The sequence below is a fragment of the Neofelis nebulosa genome, chromosome 1, assembly GCF_028018385.1.
Source record: "Neofelis nebulosa isolate mNeoNeb1 chromosome 1, mNeoNeb1.pri, whole genome shotgun sequence".
NCBI lineage: Eukaryota > Metazoa > Chordata > Mammalia > Carnivora > Felidae > Neofelis > Neofelis nebulosa.
Genome location: NC_080782.1, coordinates 238,658,388 through 238,673,575, shown reverse-complemented (window position 1 = coordinate 238,673,575; position 15,188 = coordinate 238,658,388). Strand labels below are relative to the sequence as shown.

The following is a 15,188-nucleotide window of genomic DNA, read 5'->3' as shown; positions in this document are numbered from 1 at the left end:
TAATTTAATTTGCCACATTAGCTAAGTCACAATTAACTGTGTTAGACTTCCGTGTTCTGTCTAGTGCAGGTGTTTTGTGTGATAATTCTCTAAGCAGAATCTCACTTCATTTTCTAAATTGCAAAAAACGCGTTTCCAGAAACCTTGAGTTCTGTATATTTAAATTCGCAGAAGTGTCGGTGGCTTTATTTATTGCCCTGTTCCCTGAAACGGCTAGAAAAACATTTAAGAGTTTTTCCATAATATCTTTGTGCAGCTTCAGTTGTCAAGTGGCATTTTGCGTCGACTGAAAAATATAAAATAAATCAGCAAGTTAGGGCTTAAAAATTATAGCTCGCTTCTACAGCTGTTGTTCAAATCAAAATCCACCAGCAAATCCTTTTGCGTTAGTTATACTAAATTTGTAACAGTCTATGTTGCGTGACCTTAACTGGAAGTCTCTGGGGTATACAGAAGGAGTGAGCCTACCATAGTGGGAAATAATTAAAGTTGCAACATTGCCTTTTGTAAATGAAAATAAAGTGTAGACCTCCCTTCTGAGCCTAATCTAAGAACTTAGAGGAAAGAAGAATACATTTGTAAAATTTTAACGGTCAACAAAGACTTCACTTATGTCAATCCTATGAGGCAGGACTTTGAAAGGCATTCTGGGAAAGTCTGATTTTTACTCATTGCTGTTAAAATACAGACTTGAACAAGTTTGAAAATGTGTAGAAAATTGTTAAATGTTTCCGCCTGCCCTCCCCCCCCCCTTTTTTTTTTTGTCTTCTAGGTTAAACAGGTACTTGCCCATGTGGTCTTACGATTTTAGATTCTTCAGTTTGTTTTAGGTTTTAAAATGATGAGAAGTGGTTTTAACAAGTGAAATAATCTCGTTCCCTTGAGGTAACCATTGTTAACGGTCTGGACTATATCTTTATGGTATTGCTTTTAAAAAATATTCTTCTGAAATATCAAATATTCTTCTGAAATGACAAACGTTAGTGAAGGATATACTTTGTACGTTCCAAAATAAACATATTTATTGTCTCTTTCCTAAAAAGAAAAAAAAAAAAACCAAAAGGCTTTTCCTGGTCTTAATTTTTCTGGGTGTCTTAAAGTCTGTTTGGTGCCTTTTAATAGGGTTTCCTCCACATCAAAAAAAAGCCCCGCTGAGTAGAATTGTCACATAAATGCAGTAGTTCTGGGACTGGCCCATTAGTTAAATGCTTGTCTCCTTTTCCAGTTAAATATAGCATCTGTAGGAACAGATATTTTAGCTGTTCTGTGGAGAACAATCCAGGCTCCTCCTCGCTTCAGGAATAGCTCTGGTTAAGCCCCTTCCTTGAGATTGTCACCCAGGTACTGGCTCGAAGATTGTAATTCTCGTTGCTGATGACTGGTTTCCTGTCTCCGTAATCATCAATCCTTTATCTTTAGGTGCTGAGGGTGGGGGGAAAAACTTGCTGTGAGGGCCAATTTTCTAGGTGGGAGGATTCTTTCCTTGCCTTTTCTCAATGAGCTAGATTGCGACGAAGGTTGGTGAAAAGCGCCAGTTCTCTCAAGGGGCACTGAAGAGGGGGGACGGTATAGCCTGGAAGAGAGTAGACTCCTGACAGACGTCTGGGTCCTAGGACCTGCTGGAGCTGCCTCCTTCCCACAGTGCCTGGATTTCAGGGGGCCGGGCTCTCCTCCTGGTCTGTGGGGTCACCGAGCATCTCCAGATGCTTGGCAGTAGACTGCAAAGCCTGAGTAGGGAAGTGGTTCAGAGAAAACATGTTCACCTCCTGGGAGGAGAAGTCGAAGAGCCACTTGCTTAACCTATAGAGAGAACTCTTTAAAAATAGGATGGAAACGATCGATAGGGATCAGTGTGGGAATACATACTTTTTTGTTTCAGGGGAATTTTCTTTTTTAAACTCCATTTGATTCTTGAAATGCACCTTGCTTTGAATTTGGGGGAGGAAGAGAGATTCCCCGGTTGTGTGATCGTAGTCCTTTGAAACCTGATGTGAGAATTACCTGCTTTGTTAAACAAACACACGAGGGCTCTTGATAGTAGGGTAGGCTCCTTTATGCCGATTTGCAAGCACCGTTAACGTCCATGTGTCTCCCTAATGGTGCTGTTTTTTACGGATAATCCAAGGCTTATCCTGCCGTCCTCCAAAGATGAGGAAAACTCCACGGAAAATTGACAAATGTGTATTTTAGCCTTTGGTCACGGAAACCTTCCCAACCAGTTCTATCTCAGTGGTCTGCAAGAATCAAAATCTGCTCAAAGAACTCTCTTTTCCGGCTCCTCACGCTTGTCCAATTCTTCTGTGTTCCTCGACAGGCTTAAAATGGTGATAAGGAAGACCCAAGAAGGGAGGATGAGTTTACACAGCTATTGGAAAGTGATGAGTTCTTGGAAGGAATGATAAACTCCCTAATGTTGCTTCTTCCTCTTATTCTAGGATATTCCTGCCGGTTGGTGTCACAGAATATGGCCCTTATCCTATTGAAGGAGGATTCCCTGGATGTAAGTCATTTTTCAAACGTTGTATGTGTCTTGTACCGTATTAAACTCTTCATGTATTTGTTACTACTATAACTGATGAGGGTGTTTTTTTTTTTTTTTTTTTTTTTTTTTTTTACTAAAAATTATAAAACTACTCTGTATATTGTTATTTATGAACAGATGTCGTAATCTCTTATCTTTAAACACCAGAATAGTAAATTTAGAGCACTGCTTAAAGGTACTTCTCCTTTGTGCATCTAGAATTGTGCATTTACGATGTTGTCGGGACCTGTTACGATTTACGTTAAGTGGCGACGGTCGACTCCAGGGTTACCAAGGAGACTTGCAGGATTTTCTTTCTAGCACAAACGTTAACATAAAGATAATATTCAAGTGTCCAGAGTTGTTTGAATTTATATAGGAATAGGCTGCATTCCCCCAACATTCCAGTGCCACTAGCTCATGCAGAATTGAACAGCATGGTTCTCTGAGCATGTCATAGACCTGTACCCACCTGGGCATGGCCTAAAGCTTCTGATGAGACCACAGGAACCGATCTGGGGCTAAACAGTGACCTGGGAAGTAGTTTGATATGAAGACATCAGCTGAACAACGAAATCCCATTTGTCAGGACTCGTAACAAGGGCTTGTTACTGCCTGGAACCCAGGGCCACCCTTCAGGCAGTGTATTTAAAGCCTCTTTTAGGAGCAGATGACAGGGTTAGTGAAAAGGATGAGCTATAGTACAGAGATGTTTGTAGTCGGAGACCGGGGAGGCCATGAATCCTACCGTGAAGGCCAACACACAGAGCACCTCTTCAGGTGGCGAGTCCGTGTGCCCGCGATGCTGTTTGATGGCTTGGGAGCTTCAGGATCGATCTCAGGGTGCCTCTTACCCTTGTTTGTGTCACTGCCTGCCAGAAGCCCAAACCTCCCGGGTCATCCCTCCTCTCCTGGACCCTAATTCTCCAGCTCTGGGGTAGTGAAGAACCTCCCTTCTACCCAGTGTTGGCTTCTCCCAAGCACCCCCATCCCACTTGCCTTTATTCTTGTCTATAGAACTTCTGATCACTAGAAATAATATATATTATTATTAATAAATATAATAAAAGTATATCAACTGTGACGAAACACATGTAGAATTCGCCATCTTAGGCATTAAGTACACAGTTCAGTGGCATTCAATATGTTGTTGTATCATCACCATCTGTCTCCAGAACTCTTTTCGTCTCACAAAATTAGAGCTCGGTCCCCCTAAAACAGCAGCTCCTCACTTCCTCCCCAGTGAGCCCCTGGCTCAACCACCATTCTGCTCCCTGTCTCTGAATTTGACTACCCTGGTATGTCCGCTAAGTGGAATCATACCATATTTGTCTTTTTGCGACTGGCTTATTTCACTTAGCATAATGTCCTCAACTCATCTATTTTATAGCCTGTGTCAGATGGTCCATCCTTTGTGACTGGATAATATTCTGTTACATGTGTAGCTCATGTATGGCTTATCCGTTTATTTGTCAATGGCAACTTGGGTGGTTTCTGCCCCTGGACTGTTGAGAGTGCTGCTTCTATGAATGTGAGCGTTCAACTATCTCTTAAAGACCCTTCAGTTATTTGGAGCATATGCTCAGAGGTGGAATTGCTGGATCATACGGTAGCTTTATGTTGAGTTTTTAAGGAACTAGCTCGCCGTTTCTATAGCAGGTGCTCCGTTGCACATCCCCACCAGCGGTGAACGAGGGTTCCAGTGTCTCCACATCCTCACCAACATGTGTCATTTTGTGGGTTTTTTTTTTTTTTTTGTAGTAGCCATCTTGGTGGGCACGAAGTGGTATCCCACTGTGATTTTGGTTTGATTTCCCTAAATGGTTAGTGATGTCGAACGTCTGGTCGTGGGCTTAGTGGCCATTTGTAGATCTTCTTTGGAGAAATGTCTAGTCAGTCCTTTGCCTGTTGAAAAAATTGGATTTTTTGCTTTTTCATTTTTGTGAAACACTTTATATTGGGTCTGGCTCGCTCTAGTCCCTTAAAATGTGAAAATATAAGGTTCATAGAGCTAAAAATCTGATTTTTAAAAAAAAAATTTTTTTTTTTAACGTTTATTTATTTTTGAGACAGAGAGAGACAGAGCATGAACGGGGGAGGGGCAGAGAGAGAGGGAGACACAGAATCCGAAACAGGCTCCAGGCTCTGAGCTGTCAGCGCAGAGCCTGACGCGGGGCTCGAACTCACGGATCGCGAGATCGTGACCTGGGCCGAAGTCGGCCGCTGAACCGACTGAGCCACCCAGGCGCCCCAAAATCTGATTTTTTAAAAAAAAACTGGTCATGTCAAAGACAATGCTTTTCACAGGTACTCTGTAAATGTTTGAATGATTGGACCAACTTTAGATCATTTTCCAGTTACCGGCTAGAACTTGTGTTTAAAAGGTCACGCTGATGAGGCAGTGGCTATCTACCACATAGGTACCTCTGTCTGTGTGTGGATGGGCTGCATGCAAGGTGTCTTTAGGAGGGAATCGAAACTGAGGAGAACAGCTTGGTGGTAGAGAGGAGAGGGGAAGAGCTGCTGCAGAGAGGGGGACTAGAACCGTGGGGGAGCCAACTAGCCTGTGAGAACACCCAGATGTCTATGCCAGGAGCTTACTTGTTGACCGATGATCTTCGGGTTCCAAGGCATCCACGATCTTAAACCAAGCCTATTATGTGATGGTAACTCAGAAGTGAGCCTGTATTTTCCTTTTATGCCAAGTGTACTCTGGGACCCGAGAGATGGGCTTTGACTCTACCCGGCACTATGAGGCTCTAAGTACAAACTGGGAATTTTTTTTTTTAAAGTTTACTTCTTTTTTGAGAGGGGGGGAAGGTGCAGAAAGGGAGGGGGACAGAGGATCCAAAGCAGGCTCCACACTGACAGTAGAGAGCCTGATGCAGGCCTCCAAGTCACGCAGTGTGAGATCGTGACCTGAGCCAAAGTCAGGCGCTCCACCAACTGAGCCAGCCAGGCGCCCCCACATCGGGACTTTTGGTTGACCTAGATCATGGAGTGATTTGTGAGGCCAGACAGGTTTTGGGGGATGTGACTGGCTGCCCTTGGAAGCCTGTTAAGAATTCTTCTTTCTAACCAGTGTTGAACGTCTGGTTTTAGTGTAATGACTTCCACGTACTCAGTATCTGCTGAACAGAGGTACAATTTCTATGTATTTTTTTGTTCCATCCTCCAAGCCCAGGGGGTATTCCCTATTTTTGACTGGAGTCCTTGTTCCCTTCTCCCTCGTTCTTTAGTTGGGTTGAGGGCATTCCTGTTCTCAAAATATTTTATTGGTAGGTGTGGAATAGGAGTCCTGGGGAAGTAAATTAGGTGTGTACCAGATCCCTGTGGAGCTCCCAAGTTGAGCTTTTTAGGCTGCAGGGCTCGGAGGATGAAGCAGACCAGACAGGGACAAAGGAAGGGGCCCAAGAGTTCGAAGCATTGGGCCGAGGTCCCCTTACTTCGCCTCACATATAAGTGGGAGAGAATAACGGGGATTACCTCAAAGGGCCTGATCTGGCATCCATCACTTTCACTTGACCGGCAAATATGTCCGGGGTAGAACTCCAAATGCTTGTAAATGATCACGATTTATCTCTCTGCTTTGAGTTAGTCACCTGTTGCCAAAACAACATCTAAGCTCTGTAATACAGATGAGATCGGGGGTCTTTGAAACCGGGCCGGGAGGGTGGTGGATCATATGTACCCCAGGGGAGCACTAGATGATGATACGTTAGGATGCCAGAAGAAAATGTGCTTTTTCTTTTTTTAAGTTTAAAAAAAAAAGTGCCGTGAAGTCAGCTTCATTGATGATCACATATAGGTTGGCACTGGCACACCCAATCCTATTTCAGGTGTCCTGGTTAGAAATGGGCCTGGGAGGGGGCGCCTGGGGGGCTCAGTCGGTTGAGCATCCGGCTTGGGCTCAGGTCATGATCTCATGGTCCGTGAGTTCGAGCCCCACGTCGGGGTCTGTGCTGACAGCTCGGAGCCTGGAGCCTGTTTCAGATTCTGTGTCTCCCTCTTCCTCTGCCCCTCCCCTGTTCACGCTCTGACTCTGTCTTTCAATAGTAAATAAAATTTTTTTTTTTTTTAAACAAAGGAAATGGGCCTGGGAGGAGTGGGTAGGAGGAGGGAGGCATGGAGTGCAAGGAAGAAGTGTGGACACTGGGGCAATCACTCTTTGGTTTGCGAAATATTGCCCTTTGCGTGTACTGGTTAAGTGGATTTGTGGGCCACGTTTAGTTTTGGGAAAACTGACTCTCCCAAGATACCAGCTTACGTGGATCCCTGTTTAAAACAAAAAAAGGATTGGGGGTAACACTAGTGTCAGCAGAAGCCACACCGATATGGCATGCTAGTTCAGGCTTTTCTTCAGCTACTGGATGAGTTGAGTCAGTTATCAGATCTCCCAAGTTAAACAAATTTCAGAATTACTCAGGAGGCCATTGTCATTAATCTTGAATCTTTTCAAAAACGTATATGGTGTCTTGAAATGTTAGCTGTGGTGACTAAAAAAACCCTCTCAGGATTCATGAGGCTTTTAAAACTGAGAATGAGGAGTATGAGAATAAAATTGTACAGTTTTATTAGCAGTGGATAAAAACATCTAATATTCAAGTTACTCTCCAAATTTCACAAAACCGGCTAGCTATCGACTGAAGACATCCTTTGATACTTGACAAGAAGTGCCACGCCTTTTGGGGAGCGTTTGTGTACCCTCCAGTAATGCAGATAAAATAACACAGCCACAATTAAAACAAAGATGCACGGAAGACCTACAGAAAATCTTGCTGGGGTTTTCTGAGGAACAGGTAATTGAGCAAAGTGTGAGATGTAGGAGATTTGTTCCATATTTGGGTGAAAGTGTAGCTGTTTCTAAAATGGGTTAACTTATGGGGTGCCTGGGTGGCTCAGTCGGTTGAGGGTCCGACTTCAGCTCAGGTCATGATCTCACAGCTCGTGAGTTCGAGCCCCGTGTCAGGCTCTGTGCTGATAGCTCGGAGCCTGGAGCCTGCTTCGGATTCTGTGCCCCCCTCTCTCTCTCTCTCTCTCTCTGCCCCAACCCACTCGCATTCTGTCTCTGTCTCAAAAATAAATAAACATTAAAAAAATTTAAAAAATAAATAAAATGGGTTACCTTACATACACACACACACACACACACACACACACACACACACACACACACACACACAAATTCTAGTTTTGATGAGCCATCAAAGGAAAGATGTATTGGTAAGGATATATTCTGAGCAAAATATTATTTCTTTAACACAAGTTTTATGAAATAAGTATGTATCATCACTGACGGGATGGTCTCTTAGGAATGAAAGTGGAATCCTGTAAAATTCACTAGTGACCTCGGTGGCAGAGACTGCGTTTGCCAGCATCCTTCTGGCTGGATGGGACTCTGAGATTTCATTCTCACTGGCGGCATGTGAGCAGAAGTGAGATGGGAAATTTCTGCATTACCCAGTGAAAAGGAAATCCCTGGCCCTGGTTTCTTGGTTCTTTCCATTTTGTTGACTGCAAATGGCACCCGCTAGAGTCTCTTTGGAAGTGACTGTATTGAGGAAGCTCCATATTGAGGAAGGCAGAGTTGTCTCACTGCTTCAGGTCCCTGGATGACTTTGAAGAGCAGAGAATCTGAAGATTCTGTGTGTGTGTGTGTGTGTGTGTGTGTGTGTGTGTGTGTGTGTGTGTGTGTGTGTGTGAGAGAGAGAGAGAGAGAGAGAGAGAGAGAGAGAGAGAGAGAGAGAGAGAGAGAGAGAAAATGAAAGTTACATAGTTTGAAATCTTGCATGGTGGGGAGATCTTTGGTTAGCCTCACCCTACTAATGAAACAGAACCTAGTACTTAAAGTAGCATCCGTAAAGGCTCCTCAAGCATAGATATAGGGCTGTCCTCAGAGAGGAGGGTTTGCTTTGGTTGGCAAAGAGGAGGGGATGGGATTTGGAGGTCAAGGGACTTGGAGCCCTTCAGTTTGATACACTCGTCCCCATTGGAGTCTTTCAGATTGAGACACCTGTCTTAAGGTCCCATGTTTTCCCAGTCATTGCCCTGACTTCCACGGGAAGGGACCTAGTGAGTCTGTAACTACAGCCTGCATAGAATTCTACAACGTGAGCGTTTTTATCATCCCCAAAAGTTTCCTCGTTGTCCCTTGGCAGGCAGCCCTCCTCATCCCTAGGCAACCGCAGACCTACTTTCTGTTAGGATAGAATTTCATATGAATGGAACCAAACAATAGGTTCTGTTATTGTCTGGCTTTTATTCAACATGGTAATTTTGATGTTAATGTCACTGGTTGTATCAGCGGATCCCTTTTTATTGATGAGCAGTATTTCATTGTGTGGATGCACCACAATTTATCCATTCTTCTGTTGATGGACATTTCAGTGATTTCCAGCTTAAGGCTATTATGAATAAAGCTTCCGTGAGCACTTTTTGTACGGGTTTTGTGTGGACGCATGTTTTCATTCCTATCGGATAAGTCCCTAGGAGTGGAATTGTGGGGTCATAAAGAAATGTATATTTAGCTCTGTAAGAAACTGTCAGTTTCCATTTTATTTTACTACTAGTGCTGAGAGTTTTCATTGCTCCCCATTTTTTTTTCAATATATGAAGTTTATTGTCAAATTGGTTTCCATACAACACCCAGTGCTCATCCCAAAAGGTGCCCTCCTCAACACCCATCGCCCACCCTCCCCTCCCTCCCACCCCCCATCAACCCTCAGTTTGTTCTCAGTTTTTAAGAGTCTCTTATGCTTTGGCTCTCTCCCACTCTAACCTCTTTTTTTTTTTTTGGTGCATGGGTGTGAGGTAAAGACTGAAGTACAGTTTATATCCCATAGGGCTATCTAGTTTTTCCAGCACCATTTGTGAACAATACTATTATTTCCACATAGAATTACCTTGACTTGATCATATCTGTGACTCAATTTTTAGACCATCTATTTATTCCATTTATGTATACATCTTTCTTTATGCCCAATTCCTCATTCTCTTACTTGTAGTACCTTTGTAACAAGTCTTGGATCCTCGAATCCTTTTTCAAGACTGTTTATTCTAGGACCTTTGGCATTTCTGTACACATTTGAGAGTCAGGTTGTCGACTCCCCCAAAAGCTTTGCAGGATTTTTATGGAGGTTGCGTTAAATATATAGAAAAATTGGGGCAATTTGACATTTTAATGGTATTGAGATTTCTAATCCACAACATGATATATCTCTTATTTACTTAGGTCTACTTTAATTTCTCTCAGCAGTATTTTGTAGGTTTTAATATATAGGGCTTGCATACATCAAATATTGTGGTTTTGTTTTCTAGCTGTAATTTAAGAATGATTTGGCTGTTCTCTTAGGCATTGATGTTTTCTTTTAGATCCTTTATGATTTGTAAAATTTCTGGTAATTCCATTTCTTTGTCATTTCTGGGTCCAATTTCTCTTGGTTATAGGTCACTTTTCCTGTCATTTATTGTATGCTGTTTATTGTTAATATTATACTTAGTATCTGGAGTCTGTAATTTTTCTTTAAAGAGTATTGAGTTTTGGCAGGCAGTTACTTGTTCACCTATAGTAGCCTTTACTTTAGAACTACTTTAGCTTTACTACTAAGATGCGACGTTAAGACTGCCACCTAAGACTGTAAATATTCACTTTAGTTTCTCTGCGGTGGATGGTTCGAACTTAAGTATCTCCCAGTATTGTATGAATGCTGGGAATTTTTCACCTTACGGGCCTGATAGTTCTTTTGTCTGTCTGTCCATCCGTCTATCCATCCATCCATCTATCCATCATCTGATTATTTACATCATTTTAAAAATTATATATTTTTTTATGTATAGGTTTTTTCCCGATACGGTCTCTCTCTGTACACATGCATAACTTAGTGTTTGGTCAGAGTCACAAGGGAACCCTTCTAGATTTCTCAAATTCTTTCTGTGTGTAGTTTGTCTTCATAATGCTACTTTGCAAATTCCAATGACCTAGAATTCTCCAGCTGTACCTCCAATCAGAAAGCCTCAGCTTTCTGGTTCATCTCATTCACTTGATCTCTTTCAGGGATCATAGTCCTTAGTTGCCTATTGTCCTGTGTCTAAAAACAGATGTTTCCTATCTTTGTTTCCAGTTTTCTAGTTGTTTACAGGTCTGGTGTCTCCGCTACTTTATGATGCCTAGAAGCAGAGTTTGATAAATCCCACTTCTGCCTCTGTCAGACCATCTTTGATACATACTGATTTCAAGTGTAAAGGCCGGTACCACTTGGATTTTTCTTTTGTAACAGTTTGTTGCCCCTAGAGGTTGGCCAGTTGTCTCTGATTTTGGGAACTCTATGAAAATAGCTGGCTCAGGAGAAAAGCAGAGGGTTGATAGGACCTTCCGGTTCCAGGGAAGAAGCAGGAAGGAGGATGGCTGGAAAAGCAGAGGAAGACCATCGTTGATGTTAATTTAAATAAATGTTTTGGTACTCTTTGTCATGGACAACTAGCATCTTTTTCCCCACTAGTGATGAGATCAACATCACTTCCTTGAAACCCAAGCAGGTGAAATAGTGAATCTCTGTTTCCCATCTTTGGACTGTTTGTTGGAACCACTTCTGGTACCAAATACAGGACTGGGCAGGCTTCAGTGCAGGAAATACAGTCAGATCTGATCAGGAGATAAATACCCCACACATTATTTGAACAGAGTGATTTTTAATGAAAAAAAATGTGAATTAATTTTGGAGTTGTTAATCAGACAACTGAAAGTCTAAGAAGAGAGCTCGGGGGCAAATAACAACCCCCAGGAAAAATCTGAGCCCACGCTGTTGTTGCAAATAAAGTTTTATTGAACATTCCCATTTATTTACACACTGCCCATGTGTGCTTTCATATTACGGTGGTAGGGTTGGTTAGAAATTCAGTTAGTGACTTTTGGCACACAAATCCTAGAATATTTACTATCTTGTCCTTTTTAGAACAGTTTGCCTGCTCTAAGGTACCTTGTAGTGGCAACTGAGGGAAGCAGGTACCGCTCATAGGCTGAGGGAACAAAAGGAAAAAGATTGGACTCATTAATACTTTTAAACTTCAAAGAGGGGATTCTCAAAGCTGATACTGGGATCTCTGAAGAGTGGGAGATGGCCGGCTGGTCCAGAGTGTCTGCATTTTGGGTAGAAGACAATGAAGATAGATTTTGCAAGTGTTGCAGAAATCTGAAAACTGGATTCATCTTCTCCTCTTGGAAGGAACTGAGCTGCCCTGGGAGGAAGAAGCAACTCGCAAGGCAATTGCAAGGGGACCGGAAACCCACAGGAGACCAATGGGAAGGAGCAAGTTCCTTTTCCAACGGCAGCTTCTCTCGTCTGTCTCTTGCGCCACCTACTGGCAGAGCCTAGCACAGAGCCCTCTGGCGAATCAGGAGTGTGGTGCATAGAGTTTCTGCTCCAGGATCACAGACTACATACGGAAAGGTAGTTTTGAGGCTAAGGGTTATTAACTCGACAACTGGCACAGAAACTAATTTCAAGTATAAAGAAAGTTAAAACGGTAAATTACTGGAAAAGCTGAGTGAGCAGAAGTCTGCATGTCCCAGGTAGGTAGGTAGCTTTCCAGTTCATGCATCTGCACGTTTATTCTCAAGGTCAGGGCACTGTTGTTGCTATCCCAGAAGACTTGAGAAAATCACTGCTGATCTTCCGGCTTCCCTACCCCTGTGAAGCTGGCACTAGGTGGTGGAATGTAGGATACTTCCTCTGCAGATAAAGGAATAGCTGTCTTCATTCTGTCTTCTAAATCTTAAGCAAAGGTGTCTTGTGGATGGAATCTATCCTGAATCCTGCTAATAAGGGAGTCTGGGAAATACTGTTTTTAGCTTTACAGTCCTTGCAGTATAGAGAAGAACATGGAAGAGAATGGGAAAAGACGGTGAGAATCCATCAGTAAACTATCAAGTACTGGCTAGTTCATAGGCAAGAAGCGGGAATCAGCACACAGAATGCTATAGGATCTCACGGATGTGGCCAGTTTTATAAAAAGGCTTTAACATACAGTAGATTTTTTTTTACTTTGTAATGACATGTGGAGTCACCGTGAACATATTGTGGACCACTGAGAAGTCTATTTTGTTTCTGTTGTTGTTCTCATGGCAAAGAACTTAACAGTTGTCAGACTTAAAGGTGACGAAGAATAGAATAGTGGCTAAGGAAGCAGGCTTTGGAATGCTTGGCTGGGTTCAAATCCTGTTATCTGTGCTTAGAAAAGCCTTTGACCCACAGTGAATTCTCCTAGTAAGTCAGTTACTATTTTCTGTTTTTCTTTTACAAGAGTCCACTTTCCCAATTTCATCTTTTCTCTAATGACAGGTGTCTCCATGGTAAGTTATTCAAAATACATTTAATATATGTAAGCACATTCACATATTCATACCCACAGGCATACTGTCATTATTTGTTGCTTCAAGTCGAAGATGAGATTGCATTCTTTTCTTTATGGCTGATTAATATTCCTCTGTGTGTGTGTGTGTGTGTGTGTGTGTGTGAGTGAGTGAGTTGTGTGCACGCACGCGCTTCTGCGTGCATGGGCGTACCATATTTTCTTGATTCATTTATCTGTTGATGGATCTGGGTTGCTTCCATATCTTTGCTATATATTTCAGTAAATATGGGGTACGCATATCTTTTTGAATTAGTGTTTTTCTTTCCTTTGGGTAAATATCCAGTAGTGGAATTATTGGCTCATATGGTCATTCTGTTTTCACTTTTCTGAGGAATCTCCATATTGTTTTCTGCAGCGATCGCACCAATTTACATTTACACCAACAGTGCCCAAGAGTTCCCCTTTGTCCACATCCTTACCAACACTTCTTGTCTTTTTGATACTAGCCATTCTGACAGGCATGAGGTGGTATCTCATTGTGATATTGATTTGCATTTCGCTGATGATCAGTGATGTCGAGCACCTTCTCACGTGTCTGTTGGCCATCTGTAAGTCAGTCACAGAGATGAAGAGTTTAGCGTAGAGGATATGGTTGTTAACGTTGTAATATTTGGTGACACCCAGTGACTACACTTATCACAGTGAGCACTAAGTGATATATAGAATTGTTGAATCAGTGTTGTATACCTGAAACTAACACAGCATTGTATGTTAATTATACCTCAATAATAAATAAAAAAGAAGATGAAGGCGAGAGGATACTGGCTCTTTTTGGGATGGAGAAAACACTTGAAAAGATATGTTTAGAAACGCTTGTATTGTTATGGGACTTCCTGCAGAAAATGTGGGTTGCATATCTTAAGCCATGGACTAAGCAGCCTCCAGAAACAAAAGCTCATGTGTGTTGAGTTCTTCTTCATGAGTGCCTGGCACTTAGTGTGAGTTCTCGCTCTTAAACTTCCTAGAAATTCTTAAAGGTAATGAAGCTCTCCTCTTCTAAGGTTGGTGTTCAGATATTTTAAAAAAATTCCTCCCCGTTTTTTTCCCCTGCCATCCTGATAGTATTTACCTACTTGGTAGGATCCCCTTATAGCTGTATTTGTTCTTCAACATCTTTCCGTGGTGTACTAGAAATTTTGGTTGAGCAAGTTTTTTCCTGATTTTAGACATGTTCAATTAATAATTATTTTAATCCTTTAAAGGTATTGAACATATAAAGGACAGAGAGACTATCAAGTGTTATCGAGGAACATAAAGCGAGGTGAGGGGGACGTGTCAGGCAGAAAGGGCAGAGGTGACTATGTAGGTTAGTTAGGGAAATTCTCTCTGATATGATGATACCTGAGCAGATGTGCATGATGAGAGCCCTGGGCTGTCTGGACAGGGGACTGCACTTCTCACTTTGCCTGGAACAGTCTCAGTTTATACTGTTGTCCTGGCAAACCCTCATCATTCTATATCTGGGGGCCTACTGTCCCAGGAAGGTGGTTTACCAAGTGCAAAGCCCCAAGGCCGATGCCTTCCTACTCTGTTGAGCCGCAAGTGGCTGCAGTGGAGAGGGAGAGGGAGTCCAAGAAAGAGCAGGGACTTCACCTTGTAGTTTTGTAGGTGGTTGTTATGACTTGTCTTTTATTCTGAGTGAGATGGGTGGTCACTGGTGGAATCTGAGCAGCAGGGATACACTGTGGTAGATGTAATGGAGGTGAGAACAGAAGCAGCGGGCCCACTTGGCAGGCTATTGTACTAATCCGGGTACAAGGTGATTGGGCCAGTTGGATCCAAATGTCGGCCATGTTGGTGATGGAAGGTGGTGAGATTCTGGGTGTAGCGTCTTTTCACAGTAAAGCTAACAGGATTTGCTGGTATATTGAATGTGGGATATAAGAAGGATAGGACTCCAAGGGTTTGGATCTGAGCAACTGGGAAGATTGAGTTGCCATTTCAGAGATGAAGACTGTAAGAGGAGCAAGTATGGTTGGGGGAATTAGAAGTTGTTTTGGGGTGTGTTAGGTTGAGGTGGTGATGAGAGATTGTTAGGCAGATGAACCTATAAGTCTGAGATTCAGGGGACACGTCTAGGATGGAGAGAGATCCTTGGGAGTACTAAGTGTACTATTTTAAACCATGAGACTTGATGGGGCGGTATATTTTAAACTATAGAGATGGCAAAGAGTTGAGAACTAAGCTCTAGAGGAGTTTCATTGTGTAATAGCTTAGGAGATGAGAGCCAGCGGAGGAGACCAAATGGGTGTGGCCA

General features: G+C 42.6%; 1 protein-coding gene across 9 annotated transcripts in view; it reads left to right on the top strand.

The window, feature by feature from the left end:
• The window catches only part of ATP8A2 (ATPase phospholipid transporting 8A2), a 614,836-nt gene that overhangs the window by 210,225 nt on the left and 389,423 nt on the right, over nucleotides 1-15,188 (top strand). For all 9 annotated transcript variants that reach the window (XM_058689525.1, XM_058689573.1, XM_058689555.1 and 6 more), the window contains exon 24: nucleotides 2,436-2,500. In XM_058689525.1, the coding sequence (XP_058545508.1) occupies nucleotides 2,436-2,500 (65 nt within the window). The remainder of the gene's footprint in view (nucleotides 1-2,435; nucleotides 2,501-15,188) is intronic.